General features: G+C 36.7%; 1 protein-coding gene across 1 annotated transcript; it reads right to left on the bottom strand.

Annotated features, from left to right (window-relative positions):
• Positions 1-4,227: 4,227 nt before the first annotated feature.
• bco1l (beta-carotene oxygenase 1, like) lies at positions 4,228-15,780 on the bottom strand. The gene is made up of 11 exons (XM_039690995.2): positions 15,563-15,780; positions 13,237-13,365; positions 12,959-13,088; positions 12,723-12,870; positions 12,473-12,620; positions 9,466-9,686; positions 9,089-9,355; positions 6,243-6,348; positions 6,060-6,154; positions 5,833-5,944; positions 4,228-5,059 (listed from the first exon to the last, which is right to left on the bottom strand). Exons 1-11 carry the CDS (start codon positions 15,747-15,749, stop codon positions 4,902-4,904), a joined length of 1,701 nt encoding a protein of 566 aa, XP_039546929.2. The 5' UTR covers positions 15,750-15,780; the 3' UTR covers positions 4,228-4,901.
• Positions 15,781-17,642: the final 1,862 nt, after the last annotated feature.

Below are 17,642 nucleotides of genomic sequence, written 5' to 3'. Positions count from 1 at the left end.
TACATGTCTCGTGCAAGGGGGTAATCCATCAGCCGGAAGTTGAAGCCTCGCGGGAGCCGCCATTGAAGCAGAACTTTACCTGCTGTTAGCATCCCATTGACTCCCATTCATTTTGGTGTCACTTTGACTGCGAATAACTATACATCTGAGGCGTCCAAAGACTTCATTTGTCCATTATTTATTTCTAAAGAAACACGACAATGTATAAAAGGCTCCATTACTTTGTATCTTACGTGACGGCCCCATAGAAGCCATTTTTGTATATAATAGGCTAACGATTGCATCATAATCACGTGACTTTCTGTCGCGCAATAGAGACATTACCGTAAAGACAGGAGGAGAAGCTCGCATGTAATCTTTTACTGTCTATGAGGCAATCGGGGGGACATGGAGGCACAAAGTCAAGGGAGAAGCCCACATATAGAGTCCATAAAAGCAACGGGATGAAATATATCAACAAATTTTTGAGGAATTAGGTGATTCAGATTTGGCTTGGCACCGCTACTAGAAGATTAACAACTGTCCGACTGTCGTCACGCTCAGTTTGAGCCTGAGCATTCGCTCAGAGTATTTATTCTGTATTCACGTATTTATTCTGAACCTCCCCAGATAGCAAACTGACATTGAATCAACATCGAAACAACGTTGATCTGATTGTTTTGCTCATCGAATTAAGTTGAACCAACGTCAGACGCGTCATTATTCAAAACTAACGGAAAATCGACGCAGTTAGTTGCTTTCCTACCGTTGAAACGATGTTGATTTCAAGTTGATTTTCCGTTAGTTTTGAAGAATGACGCGTCTGACGTTGGTTCAACGTTAATTCGATGAGCAAAACAATGTCAGATTAACATTGTTTCAATGTCATGTTTCCACGTTGATTCAATGTCAGCTATCTGGGTCGTTTTTACCATGAAAAAGTACTTCGAGGATATCGGGGCATTAGGGTTCTTATCTCAATTTATTGTTCTTAACATAACAACATAAATCAAGATCAATGAAAATCTGATTTGAAGAGGAAAATCAGAAAGTCAAGTCCAAGTTGCGAGCATGACTGAGAACTAACGCTATACATATCCATAAATTGATAAATGTTTTACTGTTCTACTAAGTTAGCGCCTGACTGAACTCCTTTTTTTTTTTTAAAGTGTACAATTACAACAAGCGCAATTGTACTACTCACATACAGTGTCATTCACTGATATGTTAAAATACCAGCCTTCTTCTTGACCTTGACCAAAATTTACTAACCCACCATGATAATACAGATAGTGAAATTAGGGCACATGATCACTGCAAGATCATAAAAGTGGCCTTTTCAAGAGCCGTGGCCATATGCAGACAGAGGAGAAGGGAGAATATGAATCAATTTGCACCGCATAAGAACCACTACATTAACCTTTAAGCTTCAACAGAGTTTGCTGTTTCAAAAATAATGTCATAGAATGCATGCAATGATCCTGCAATTTCTCTGTAAGCTCCCTTTGTTTTCCTTACTGGATTGGGAACACGTTTCAGAAGGAACTTCCCAGAATGTTCTCTTAACTTTGGCTGACCTTCTGACGAGGTTCTCTCAAAGTTTAGTATGGTCTTGAATAATGTAACAATAGCAGTTTTTATACATTGATCACGTGGAGTGTTTTTTTTTCTGAAACATTCACTATAAATACATCTATAATCAATAAGTTATGACAACATATTATCAAAATTAAAATCAAACTACTCTTTTTGCAAGATTCGACTCGTTTTTAAGTTAGTTTAATGTCGATATGACTTAAACATCCATGTTGATTGTAGGCTACTTAAAAAAAAAATTTATTTGGACATTCGTTTAACATTTTCTAAATATTACTACATGTTTTAGAACATTCAGAGAACATTAAAAACTTAAAAATAAATAAAAAAAAATTTAATTTAAGAAAAAAGTAACATTCCCATAATGTTAAACAAATTATCAACTGGAATTTTTTCTTCAACGTTCGCAAAGCCAAGAAAACCCGTTTTTTAAAAAAACATATAAAAACTGGATGTTTAAACATTCAAAGAATCATGACTTAAAGCGAACATTAGCAAAACTGTTGTAACTAAAAACTTGTTCACGGTTTTGAATGATGATTTGTTATTAAAAAAAAACACTATTCTATGCAATCTGATTAAGGACTGTTGTCATGAATTAGTAAATGTGGTAAAAACTAATGCATGTAAGCTGTCTTTTGTTATGAGCATTATTTACTGCCTCACTTTATCATAATTGTAGTCTTAGGAAACATCAAGTTAAAAGATAAGATAAGTGCTTTCAAGAAAACTGGAACAGGGTATGTACTGTATGACCTCATCTTTTGTAATACCTAAAATTATCCATTTACTGTATATGAAAAGATCTCACACCATATGTTGATGTTTCAACTGTTATGTTATTAGTTTCACAAACTAATAAACGTGAACAACCCCCACAGACCCATTTAAAGCATTACCGGCCTATTACAGTTTGGTGACATGAATGACTCGGATCACGTGCTTGCTGAGGAAAGATGTGCTGATACTTTCACCCAATCAGAGTTATACTACACTGTAAAAAAAAAATATACATTCATAATTTGTAATCACAACATTTTTTCTTTTGTCAAATAAACTTAAATAATTTATGCGGTTAAGATAACATAATATTTTGAGTTTCTGATGATTAAATCAATCTACTTCATTTTATTAACTCAATTTTTCCATTTCAATGAACTTAAATTTTTAAGGCACCCAGGTTACTTCATTTTTTAAGGTAAACCAACAATATTTTTGTACAGTTTAAGCATGAAAACATCCTATAGCCTCACATTCAAGGAAGATCCTGCATGTGGGGAGACTTAGAAACCTTAGGCACAACTTACACCCTGCAACCAAACCCACACATGTGAGATTGGCCGAGTCCTATCAGATTTGTGATTAGACATAAACTACTTTATTTATAGTTATCCAAACTGTACATTGCCCTTTCTGAATTTTAATCTTAACATTAGTCCAAAGTCATTGCGTTATCAGTATCAGAAGTAAGTGGCTGCTCTTTATTCTCTGGATAAGATCCCATAAAAAGCATAAAGGGAATCCGGTGACACATCAACATCATTTAATGCTGAAGGTGTCACAAAACACACACAGGAGGTGGAAAAAAATCCAAGTGCAGTAATTTTAATTAAATAAAGGGTAATCCAAACTCGTAGTAATTCAGGCATGGGGTCAAAACCCAAATCCAAGGCACAAGACAAAACAAGAACGGGCAGATACAGACTTGAAGTGTGGACATAAAACAACGACTCCGTACACATACTAACACAGACAGGGAATATATACACATGAAGAGTTCAGATGCAAAAGCCTCTAAGTGCCATTTGAAATTTTCTTCTAGAATGATCATTTTTATCAAGCTTGTATATTTAAGTTCAGTAATTTCACTTAAATGGCAATGATAATTACCTATTAATTGTTATGTAAGTGAAATGACTGAACTTAAATATACAAGTTTGATAAAAAATCATCATTAAAGAAGAAAATTTCAAATGGCATTTAGAGGCTTTTGCATCTGAACTCTTCACATATATACCAAGATTAACAGAGAACAGCAGGGAATTGCAATGAACTGATGAGTGACAGCGACAGACAAAGTCCTAGTCAAATGTGAAGGACACTGTGAGAACGAGGACCTCTAGTGATAAACAAGGGAACACAACCAGACATTGTGACAGAAGGATGAATATGAATCTATTGTAGCACCCATAAACAAGTATACAGTATATTTATAAAGTCTTGCATTGTTGATGACATAATCAACTATAATCACACGAATGATTGGTCACTTGGTGGCAGTGTTGTCTTTAAAAACAAGTAACAGATTAAAGAAATTTTTTTATATACATATTTTTGCTTTTTCTTAATATTTTCTGGCAGTTTGAGAGTCCGAATGTGACATAGGGTGAATTAAGCTTGTTCTGTAAAGACCACTTGAGGTTGTGCAAATGTGATATTATTGTACAAACTATATAAAACATTCATTTACTGCATTTAAAGCTGTTCTATAATTTAAAAAAAAAAATCCTAATGTGGTTGAAATACATATAAAACGTTGTGTTTTTATATTTATTTTGAACGATAAATTAACTGTGAATATTATATTAGCAAATTTAAAAAGAAAGATTTGTAGTTTTGGTGAATTTTCAGCAGGTAGGTAGAAGCTAAACATATAATTTCTGTTTTTATTTTAAAATAAAACTCTTTTGAAACACGTCATTTTTTAAAATATATTTCAGAGAACCAGTTTAAATCTAGGATATGTATTCGGTAAATTAGATAAGTTATTAGGCACACATTCATTAGAATTCATAAAGACATTAATACGTGAAACATGAAAACAATTCAAAGGATGGGATGAACAACAGTCCATACTAAAGAAATCTTTCTTTTTAATGGCACCAAAACACAGAATTTCAGTATTAAGCACAATGAACAGATAATCTTATTGATTTAAATTTCATGCCTCACAGAATGTCTATAAAAATGATAATTCATTTAGCAGATGCTTTTATCCAAACGCGATTTACAAATGAGAAACATATTAGTGCCGCTGTAACAATAGGTACATTTGTGGCCAGGTTCATTAAAGCGCTAGATTAATAATAAATTACATGATTTACAATAGAAAATCCACACAATTGTCACAAACAATTAAGGAGAGATCATTTTATATAATTGTGTCACAATAGGCTGTTTTACAGAATGTCTGTAAAAATATAAAACAATTTACAATAATGAAAAAAAAATTCATATACTCATCTCTCTTCTTATATTTCGTGTATATATAAATTTACAAATAAGAATTGTTCACAATATGTTGGTGCATCATTTTGATGTCCGTTTTAGGTAGACTTATCATGGATGAAAATCCCATGCAGGTCCATGTGAATAGCAGCATCAATGGTAGCGCGAGCGATCTCTTTAAAGGATTTAGCGTCCAGGACCACTAGGAAAGGTGGCTTTTGGGGATTGAACGAAACCACCGAAGACAGGATAATACCTGAAAATGAGGGAAAAAAAAACTCACTGTATGTTTTGTCAAGACAGCATAATTACAAAATCTTTGTTCAATGGTGAAAGTCGCCTAATCATCATGGAACCTCATAACTGACCAATTTGGAAAGCCCTTAATCTCCACCAGAGGGCACTCCTCCTGACTCCTGGGCCTTCCCATTATGGACTTCCATTTCCCAGTATCTGAGTGTGATTTCCCTTATTAAAATCTGCCTATTTGAGCCCTGTGTTTTCATTCTCACTCTTATTTTGTGTAACACTGCTATTCTGAGTTAGCCTGACTAACGAATCTTTTTCCGAGTCAATTCGTTCATTCTGATAAACGAGTCACAGACGTGCATCACAGAACAGAGCAAGGCGACCATTTGAGCTTATAAAACTTAAACTTTGTTTTTGTTTTTTTTTTAAATGAGGGATCGTTTCGCTTGATAAGACCCTTATTCATCGTCTGAAATCGTTTAAAACCCTTTGAAGCTGCTCTGAAACGGTCTTTTGGATCTTGAACCGTTTGTTGCCCAGTAAAGTCTATTATATGGAGAAAATCCTGGAATGTTTTCATCAAAAACCTTAATTTCTTTTCAACTGAAGAAAGAAAGACGTGGACATCTTGGATGACATGGGGGTGAGTAAATTATCAGCACAAGTTTTTGTAAAAGTGAACTACTCCTTTAAGTGTTTACTTAACTCTTTCAGCCTGCATTACGCAGAGATATTCTTCATATTTTGCAAAAATGTCCTATATTTTTATTAAATACTCACCATCATCTTCTTCGACAGCATCCGGAGATGCCACAAACACTGGCTCAGATGGGTAACATTCCTCCTCTGTCCACACTATATGTGTCCTGGTAACTATGTCCACTTTTGCGATCTATAACAAGAGAAAACATTGATAAATTATTGCATTTTTTGCAGAAAACGTTAATGTGGTCTTATAGCTCAACTGGCAAACAAGGTTCAGAATGCTAGAAAATAGAAATATATACCTTGCTTGGATAGGGTGACCAATCCACCCTGGTGCCATAAAAGTATCTGTACTTCTTACTGTTGAATTTGTAGTTGATACCAGGTAATTCTAGACCTGTGACCATAAAAGCAAGTTGCAACACACATTAAGTCAACATGAGAGAAAAAACAAATGACCAAAGACTGATGAATTTAGGAATCACCTTCAAAAATAGTGTCAGGGGTGCAGTGGAGAGAGCCGTCGTCCTGCAGCACTGCTGTGGCCGTTGTGTCCCGCAGCACGACCAGGTTGGTGCCTGGTGGAGTTTCCTAATAGCATAAGAAAAAAAGATTTGTAGTATTAAGACAAATATAATCTAATCAAAGTCTTTAGGTATGCAAAGACGGTGCACTCATATCACTATGAATGGGAGAAAGTGCAATGCGCAATATGGTCCCGCATTCTAAATAAAAGAGCCAATTACCAATTGGTAAAGTCATCGCGTCACTCCAGCTGTGAGCAAACAATCAGTTACCTGAGACAAACTCTTATGACTGCATATGTGACTGAAAATGCTGTTTTTCGTCATGATTTGAGCATTTCGAAAAAAAAATTTCATTGGTAATTTCAAACATAAAATTTAATCGTAATTTTGATGACCAGCTTTGGATTTCATGTTTCCCATTCAAAGAGATAGGAGCTGTACTGGCACGACTGAAATAGCTGCCCGAGTGTTTCAAAGATGGCCGCCGAGTGAAATGCTTTGCCTTAAAGGGATAGTTCACCAAAAAAATGAAAATTAACCCATGATTTACTCACCCTGAAGCTATACTATGTGAATATGGCATTCTTCTTTCAGACGAATACAATCATCTTAAAAATTTAGTTATATTTTTAAAATTAAGTTCCACACTTTATAATGGGTGAATGATTTACTCTTTCACCGTAAATCGATGCATTCGAGATGTATTTGAATTTATTGACAGGATAGCCCCTTGAGATGCAACATCTCATTTTCAAGGGGGTCCTAAAAAACATAAGTAATATGCAACACAGACACAACAACATTACAAAACAAGACAACAACAACAAAAAAAGCTCAACCTGCTTCTCACACTCTTGTGGGGTTCTACACCCAACATAGTTTCAGTAGTTAGTAGTTTCATTACAGAATCTCATCATCATAAATCGTCAACATAGAGCCAGGTAATAGCAAAATATCCTTAAGTGAATCTCAACCAAGGAAAAATAAATAAATAAATAAAATCAAAAACATAAACAGGTTATTTTAAGATAAGAGAATAGGCATAACCTAAAACGATTGAAAGAAGTAATAGATCTCAAAGAAACAGGAAGATTATTCCACTCAGAAGGAGCTTTATACAGAAATGACCTACGTCCAGCTACACTAACAGTTTTTGGAACAAAGAAAAAAGGATGTTGCGAATGTCTAAGAGAATAAGGAGTTCTATATGGAATTAGCAGTTCATTCAAGTAAGAAGGACAAGCAAAGTAAACACATTTAAAAATAAACAAAAACCAATGAAATTGTCTTCTGGATTTAGGATGCAACCAATTAAGCAAATCATACATATGGCTTGCCGGAAGCTAGTTATTATGTAGGGATATTTTTCTTACACAAACATATCACTTCACTTCAGAAGGACTTTATTAACCCGCCAGAGCCGTGTGGAGGACTTTTATCATGGATGGATATGCTTTAATGGACTTAAATTCACTCTCATTATAAAGTTTGGAAGACCCAATGACATTTTTTGAGTGAATAATGGCTTACGGGTGAGTAAATAATTAAAATGTTTGAATGAACTATCTCTTTAAAGGCACTTTGATCAAATCTAAGTGCATATGGAATCTGAAATTTGGTAAAAATTTTGTTTGATTTCAATTGATAAAATTAAAGAGATGAAGAGTTTTTTTGCTGCATCTCATCCATAAAGATTATGCCTGGTTCAGATTACATGACTTTAGCCTGATTTTGGCACGATCCGTTTGACGTAGGTTGCCATGGGGATTCGTAAACGACAACGGGCATCGGGGCGCAAGATTCGATCGAATCATCATGTATAGTGTGTCATAGTGGGCGACAATCTACGGCGCGTCTGCGATGCTTCACGACATCACGAAAAAAGACTAACGTAACGTTAGCATGTTTAATTTTTTTAACGGTCGTCCACGACGGCTCCGTCACATGTATGAGGTTGACCAATAGGAGCCGAGAAGCTTTTCCGTACACAATTTTCAAAAATGGCGAAACGAAAGAGAGATGATGGTGCTAACGTTAAAACTAAAAGTAAAAATATATAAGAAAACAATATTTTACCTCAAGTTCTCTTTGGAGGATTGACAGCCCATACTGTCCTCTTCGAGCAATCCAGGAACGAGTCCATTGTCGGGTTTTCTTTCTTTTTCTACTTTTTTCTGAACACGGACAGCCAATACAACACTCACCGCTTCTTCCATTGTTTGTTTACGTAACGTTCGTTTCCGGAAGTCACTCCCCAGATAGCAAACTGACATTGAATCAATGTGGAAATATGACATCGAAACAACGTTGATCTAACATTGTTTTGCTCATCGAATTAACGTTGAACCAACGTCAGACTTCTTTCAAAACTAACGGAAAATCAACTTGAAATCAAGGCGTTGTTTCAACGTTATGAAAGCAAACCAATTTTCGATTTTCATTTAGCTTTGAAGAATGCCGCGTCTGATGTTGGTTCAACGTTAATTCGATGAGCAAAATCAACGTTGTTTCAATGTCATGAGAGACGTCGTTTCCACGTTGATTCAATGTCAGTTTGCTGTCTGGGTCGCTACTAGTTTCGCCTTCTCGATGACATCACCCGCGCCGTTAAAGACGGCATGCAATGACTGGTCAGGAAGCAACGTGTAGTCTGACATGTTTCTTGTCCACGACACGACAAGATTTTAGGAGTCAAAATCGCGTAATCTGACACAGTGACTATCGTAACAGACAAAAAAAAATGGTGTAATCTGAACCAGGCATTATGCAATTCAATCATTTTTACTTTATATTTCCTATTTTACCTTGTCTATGTTGAGAGGAAGGACAAACCGCTGGCATGTCGGTCGAGAGAAATCCTTGTTGTTCTCTATAAACTCTGCAACATCTTGCTTCATGTTGTGTATGTAGAACATATTGTACAGATTGCTGTCCTGATATGTAATCAAGTCAAAGACGACATGGCCATCTTCCTCGTAAGCATTGATGTGATGGAAGAACACAAATGGGTCTGCGTGGTACTTTATGCTCACAGGTTTCCCAGTCTCCCTATTGATCAGATGGATCACTGTCTATGTGGTGATCAAAACCAACAGTTGTTAGATTATTTTGGGCATTTAAAGAATGGATAAAGTACTATTTTAGATGATTTGACTATTGTAAACAAAAAAAAGTTGCTCACAATGTCATCTTTGTCGAATTTCAGGCAACTGCCCCAGTTGACATCTCTGAAGTAAGCTGTGGCCAGTTTGAGGATATCCAGCTTGAAGGCCTGCTCCACAAAGATTATGTAGTTCTCCGTCATGCCAAAGCTGTGGAAGTAGCTTGGGTACAACGAGGAGCGGAAAGGAATGGAGCAAACTTGTTCCACCTTCGTGAGGGCTGGCTTATTCTTCTCTTTATCTGCAATGAGAATTGCATAGGTTGTGTAGGTGTTCTTTATGAAATATGGCTGGCCCATCTATAGTAGTCCTCGCTTTTAGGGGGATTCTTGGCTGTTGGAACAGACTGAAGATAATAAGTGTACAATTTTTTTTATTAATAGCCTGGTCCCACCAGACTCTTGTACATTTCATTTGTACAGAGGGTCTGGCCTCGCTCCATTGACAAGACGGGGGTCCTCTGTTGAAGTTTAAAACTATTGGATCTGCCAAAAACAATCGCTGATGTTTGGTTGTTACGTATGACAACTCAAACCAGCGCACGACATCAACGTCATCATTCTCAGACACTCAAAAATTGACTGGAGAAAACCAAAGAATACACCACAATCCCAGACGTAGTACTGAAGGAACATGAAAATTGGGCGGAAGTACGTAGGAAGGCGGAGCCAGGCTAGTTAACTAAATAAATGTACTTCACTCTTAGAAGAAAAGGTTCTATATAGAACGTTAAAAGGTTCTATCAGCGCTACATATTTGGAACCCCTAAAAGGTTCTATACACTCTTAAAAAAAGGGTTCCTCTGGGTTCTATATAGAACCCTGGGGTTCCGTACTTGACCAATAGAACCTTTTACCAAAAAAAATGGTTCTATATAGATATATCCATGTATCCTATATATCCATTTCTGGTTCTAAATAGAACCATTTCTTCTAAGAGTGTTCAGTTTGTTTCTATACTAATTATTCTTGAATATTTGTGTGGATTTCATGGTACTAGACAATATTTACCTAAAAAATTTTTGTTTCTATATAAAATAATACAAATATTTGAAATTTTTAAAAGAACAATTTCATATTATTTTCAATTAGAGGTGCAATGTGTACAAATTTTTAGTATCTATTAACAGAAATACAATATTCAGTGGTGTATGAAGAACTCACTGAATAAACCGTAACATTTTTATTACCTTAGAATGAGACATTTATATCTACATAACCGCCGAAGGTCGACAAATTGTGACGTCATGTTTCCACCGTAGCCGAACGCGAACAAACAGAGCACGTTTCGTCACTACCTTGAAATCTAAGCTAACGTTTCAGTCCATCTTTGACTATCTTCAGCACTTTTTCAATGGACTTTGAGTGTGTTTATTGTGCTGGTTCCTCTTTTTATTTATGAACTGAATTTACACACCCAAAAATACTTTGCATATACAAATTACCGCAGAACTTTTTCATATTTTTAGCCAGTTGACAATTTTAATTACCATTTAGTCTTTTCTAATCATGTCTACAATTTTTTTGTGTTCATATAGGTTCATAAGTTTGGTACCATTTGTAGTCCCATCAAAGGGTTAAAAACACTTTTAAGACCTGTTCACACCCAGTTTGATCCACACTACAATTATACCAATAACAGCACATATAAACAATATCATTGGAATTACTTTCAGATTGATTTTTTTTCCAGCTAATGTATGATGCCTGGTTCAGATTACACGATTTTAGCCCGATTTTGGCACAATCCGTTTGACGTAGGGTATCGAGGGAATTCGTAAACGACAACAGATCGAGTTTGACTAGCATGTTTAATTTTTTTTAACGGTCGTCCACGACGGGTTCCGTCACATGTATGAGGTTGACCAATAGGAGCACGGAAGCTTTCCGTACACAACATTCAAAAATGGCGAAACGAAAGAGAGATGATGGCACTAACGTTAAAACAAATAGTAAAAATATATAATAAAACAATATTTTACCTCAAGTTCTCTTTTGAGGATTGACAGCCCATACTGTCCTCTTCGAACAATCCAGGAATGTGTCCATTGTTAGGTTATCTTTCTTTTTTTTAACTTTTTTCTGAACACAGGACAGCCAATACAACACTCACAGCATCATCCATTGTTTGTTTACGTTCGTTTCCGGAAGTCACTCGCTACTGGTTTCGCCTTCTCGATGACATCACACGTGCCGTTAAAAGGCCAATTTATACTTCTGCGTAGGGTGCGCGCAGTAGGTACGGCGTAGCATACGCACAGACGCGTACCATACCGCGTACCCTTCGCCGTAGCCTGACGCGCACCTCTTCAAAAATGTAACTACACGTCGCGACGACGCGGACCGCAAGATCTGTGATTGGTCGGCATGGTAGCATCGCATTTCCTCCTACGCATTTCCGCACGTACCATCTCCTCCGCCGATTTCACTAAAATGAACTGTTTTTCCACCTCAATAAGCTCCAACTCCAACATGATCCGCTCTCTTTCAGTCGCCATTGCTTGTAGTAACCTAGCCACGAGGAATCTAAACACAGTGGAACATTAAAACCCTCCGCCGCCAACTAGCGTTTCGGAGCAGTACTGCAGAGCAACCAAGACCTGAACGCAGAAGTATAAATGCTCACGACGGCGTCGTCTACGTGCGTACCCTCCGCCGTACCCTCGACGCAGAAGTATAAATTGGCCTAAAGACGCCATGCGATGACTGGTCAGGAAGAAACGTGTAGTTTGACATGTGTCTTGTCCACGACAAAATCACGTAATCGGACACAGTGACTATCGTGACAAAAAAAATCTTGTAATCTGAACCAGGCATAGCCAATCAGAATCCACCCTGTTTTGAAGAGCTGGAGCATTTAAAGAGGCAGACGACAAAATAGAATAAACAAAATAATAAGAATGAACGAAACAATGTTGAGCGTTAGTGGGGGCGCTAATATACCGTAGTTATCGTTATAGTTGTTTTTATAGTTATCGTTCTTGGTGTGAATGGGTCTTAAGAGATATAATGCTATTTCTCTGGTTACCTGAGGCATTGGCGGGCACCTTGAAAATAACATATTTCGGTCGGCCAAAGTTCATAATGGCAGTCCCCATGTTGTACGTGTTCCCTTCATCATCATAGTGAGGATGTGCGGTTGCCAAGTTAATGGCGATATGGTTTCTGTAGTTCGTCTGAAAAGATAATGAAGGACAATTTATTTCTCATCAAAAGCAAATTGATGAGATGCAGTTGGTAGAACAAACAATTGAAATAATGAATACATTTGGACTCACTCTTCCTAATGTGTCGAGTGTCAGTGGGTCAATTTTGTTAATGTAGTTCACTTCTGATGATGCGTAATAATCTTCACCATATCTTATGATGTTAATGAGATTATTATCTGTGAAATCTGGAATGGCGTTCACCAGGTAACTGAAGGCTCTACAAAGCAACACGAAGCAGTTAGCCGGGTCATTTTGATTGGATTTAATACAAAATTGAAAAAGTCCAGAAAGAATGATCGTTTTACTTGGAGAATATATTCTTGCAGGGATCTGGGTACACCATGGTCCCGAATTCAGACACAACGATCCTATTGGCAGCAGTGTTCTTTTTGTATGTTTCACTCTGCAAGAATTTACTCCTGTAAAATACATCCCCTGGAAAATGACAATTTAATTGTTTATGGCTCATCCAATCCTCTGTTAACACTTTCCTATAGTAAAATGACACAGATGTTTGTAACAATGTTCATAGTACTTTCCATAAATGTCATTTGATAGGTTCTTGCCCATGCACCCGACGTACCATCTTTAAAGGTGAAACTGTGAATGAGTGCCATTCCATCAAACCAGTGCTTGTATGAAGTGTTACCAACTGAGAACAGACCAGGACCATTGCGCAAAAGTGTCCCCTGAAGCCATGGTGGGATGGAGCCTAAATAAAGCAGACACAGTGTGTGAACTGAACAGGACATTGAGGTCATAGTGTTATGCGGCTTTCAGCAACTCTATAAGAAGTATGTCAATTCAGGGAGCAAAAATGTGCAAAATTGCAAATATATATATATACTGTGTGAGTGTGTGGGCTAATCATTTTATGTTTGTGTGTAGAGTTACTACAAAGAATTTTTGGATGAGTTCAAATAGTTTTGAATGTTGACAATACACATTAACGTTTTGGAGTATGGATCATTCATTGCAACATGTTTAAGAATCTGTTATCTGCTTGACAAATCATTTATGCTACTGCTGCTGCCAGCTAACATTATTTTAAAGCTATTATTAGCCAATTTGTTGGCCAAAAATCCAAATTTCACCCCTGCCTGCAGCACTGTAGCAAAGAAAATGAACAAATTGGTGTGTTCTGTACTACTGCTTGATTGTGTGTGGTAACAATGACTCATTCTTTCGGATATGAAATTTATATTTAAAGGGATTTGAAATACTTTGAAATTATTTTTTTATATGTTTTAGCTTACCCCAAGGGCATCCAAGATGTAGGTGTCTTTGTTTCCGCAGACCACAGTAGTTTCAATTTTTATACTTTTAAGGTTCGTGTCTGTCAGTCATATAATGGAGGTCTATGGTCACCACCTCAAAGAGCATGCACAAAGAAGTCCAAATTAAACACGATTTAATGACTCGTAAATGTAAGTACACATTGATGGCCTGAGACACGAAACGAGCGGTTTGTGTGAGAAAACGAACAGTATTTATATTGTTTTTACCTCTTGTAATCACAGTCACGTCTAAGTGATCTGAAGGCACGGGCGCACGGAAAGCACCGGAAGTGATCTCTTGCACGGTTGCAAAAAACAACAACATTGTCTGTTGATATATCAAAATCGTCTTCCATTGCAATTTCCTGTATATCTAAATATGCTTAGATTTTCACAGTGAAAGGTAACATTTCCGAAATCTCTGTGTAAACAATGAGTGACACAGTGTACACGTGCGATAGATCACTTCAGCCGCTTGCGCAGACAGAAGCGCCCTCGCCCTCAGATCACTTGGATGTGACTGTGGTAACGAGGTAAAAACGATATAAATACTGTTCGTTTTCTCACACAAACCGCTCGTTTCGTGTCTTAGACCATCAACGTGGAGTCATTAAATCATGTTTAAATCATGTCTCCCCTTTGAGGAGGACCCCATATACCTGCATTATATGACTGACAGACAAGAACGGTTTGACCTAAAATTATAAAAATTTAAAATACTGTGGAAACAAAGACTCCTACATCTTGGATGCCCTTGAGGTAAGCTAAAACATCAAAAATTAAAGTGAACTATCCCTTTCATTGTAAGCCCCGCCTTCCTTAGTTACTGTTGCTATCTCAGACAAATAATGGGGGACCTGCTGTACCCCAGTAGAACTTTGTGTCTAGCAAGTTAGCAACGCCCCTGGTCCCAAGTAATATCGTTGTTTGTCCAAGTAATTTTGTAAGATGATTAGGTTGAGTCTCAATAGGCTTAGGTTAGGCTATCACAAAAATGAACAGGATTTTCATATTGGTTATTTTCCTAAACTGTGACAAAGGAAAGCACGCATTTCAAAGTGCTTTTCCCAGGAGAATATTGCTAAATTCATAAAAATCTACTTTTTTAGAAAATCGAGGCGAGATATCTCATAGAAAGCCACAATCATAACAGACATGCATTTGGATGCACTAGCTAGGCATTTGTTCAAAGGTTACATGCAATTTGTAGGATAATTTGTTGTGAAATATTATTGGCTCATTTATTTATATTTGTAAAACACAACATAGCTACTGCATTTTCGCTCAAATTGACCTTTGTATGCACATTGCTTTCTGTAGATCGAGTTTGTTTGCAAAATGCTGTTTGTTTAATATGGAACATTGACTTCCATGGTAGGCTATTTCATTTTTCCTACTAGAAGTCTTTGGGGTAGCCTACATCAACTGTCCGGTTACTTACCAACATATATTCCTTTGTTTTTAGCAGAAGAAAAAAATTCACACAGGTTTAAAACAACTTACAGGCGAGTAGCCTAAATTATGACAGAATTTTCATTTTGAAGTGAACTATTCCTTTAACATCTGGTCTTGAGGATATAGCTCGTCACAACTGTGTTCCTTACATGTAAATGTCCCCCTCAGAAACGTTACCTGACACGTCTGCTTTAAGCGGTTCCGGTGTCTCCACTCCGTTTCTCCAGAAAAAAGACAACATGCCGAGCTGAAGTCGAGCGCTCAGTGCCAATGACATAACTGTGCTGCAACACACACACACACACACACACACACACACACACACACACACACACACGCACGCTTCATACGGTATCTCATACATATACACGCACGTCACCTTAGTTGCGTTTCTGAATCATTATGTAACAGCTGAGTTCCTCCTGATAAAATAAACAGTTTGTCAGCTACGCAAATATCGATGCACTTTTCCCTCAGTCTAAAAGAAACACTGTTTGTGTGCCAGCAATTTTTTTTTGTCATTTGTTGATTGTCAGTTATGATTTTTTTCTAATTTTGTGAGATATTAAAGTGCCATTATGTTTTTTTTTTTTAATATAAACGTTTGAGCAGTGTGTAATATATCAAGTTGTTTGTAAATCTAAAAGGTCTGCAAAGATCAAAGTGCACAACAAATGGGCTCTATGCACGGCGTTATTTCCGGTGAAGCATTAGGGATGCTCGATAACTTCCGCCGATCATAGAGTCCAATGCAATACCGAGAATTTATATTGAATTTTATACTCCATGGTTATACTAATGAAACGTTAGTCACAAAAACAGATAAAACAGACACCCCTCGTTGTGTTTATGCTTCTTTTTAAAATTATATTAAATAAACATAACTATATATAAAATTACATCTAAACGTATGTACGTTTCGTTTCAAAGACGGGAGGACAGTAAATATTGAAGACTCTGCCATAATCCCGTTTTCTCCGGTTTTCCTCCGCTTTAATCTACACAACCGGAAATGGACGAGCATCCTTACGTCAAATGCGGAACTTATGCGTGCATATAGCCCATACAGTGATTTTCTCCTAAAGAATTGATTCTGAACTGCCGAAATGAGTCGACAGCCTTCTTGTTAAGATATTTACATAATGCAGGCCTATGTTGAATAACGTCTAATTCGACCTGTTTTCAACCATGTATTTGTGTCTTGGTTTGTTTTGTTGACACGTCGAGAAGATGCTGTTTTCAGCACTGCAAATCCACTGCAGACCTGTGCCGACTCACGCTGGAATTAAAATGATATAACCAACGTTACAGGAAGCCTCTGGAGCTGAAATTTAGATATGGTAATTGGCGGTTCATTTTCGACACATGCTGTAAGCAATAGACCAAACACAACAGACTGGGCCGTCTGACCAATCAGAGCAGAGTACGATTGCGAAAAGGAGGAGTTTATAAAGACTGAATTGCATACTGAGTAATACATTTGAATTGGAATTTCCTTATCGACTGTAAAAAAAGTATGTTATATCTTCTATATACTATGAATATGGTATGAAGGAAATTTGAAGGATGACGCTGAACGTCGGGTGCACACTGAACATTAAGAGCATACTGAATGGAGGACGTAGTATTCTCTCCTATTTTTGGTATAAATTTTGATTGGCACACATTTTCTTTTCTTTTTTTTTTTTTTTTTTTTTACCTGTCTTTAAGATAGAACAGTGAGGCACCCACAATAGAAGTGAATGGGGCCAATTATTGGAGAATTAAAAAGTAGAAATGTGAAGCTTATAATTTTATAAAGTCAACTAACATTAATTCTTATATTACAAATTGTGAATTGTTTATGCTGTAAGTCTGTTAAATCAACCTTTTTTTCCACAAGGTAATTTTTACACTAAAATCATGACAACATGCATATTAGTTTCATTTTGTGGATAAGGGTTTACATTTTTTACATTATTTTTCAAAATGAGTATTTTATCATTCCTGTTGTTTTTCTAAGTGGTCAGACTTTTAATTGTTTTTGCCTGGCGGACAATAAAAGATAAATAATACACTGAAGGATGGACCTGAACCATCTAATAACCAGAATCCCACAGAAACTTGGGGATTGGCGCAACATAGAAATATGCTTTTTCTCTCACATTTTACTAAAAAAAAAAAAACTAATTGTACTTGTTGGATTTTTAATTGAATGAACAGTAGAAACAACAAGGCGATTTATATTTAAAGTGTATTAAAGATTTGTGTAATTGGT

This window comes from Pimephales promelas, chromosome 1 (genome assembly GCF_988280905.1).
Source record: "Pimephales promelas chromosome 1, fPimPro1.hap1.1, whole genome shotgun sequence".
Classification (NCBI taxonomy): Eukaryota; Metazoa; Chordata; class Actinopteri; order Cypriniformes; family Leuciscidae; genus Pimephales; species Pimephales promelas.
Note: the sequence above shows the minus strand (reverse complement) of the source record. Positions and strands in the feature narration are given on the sequence as shown.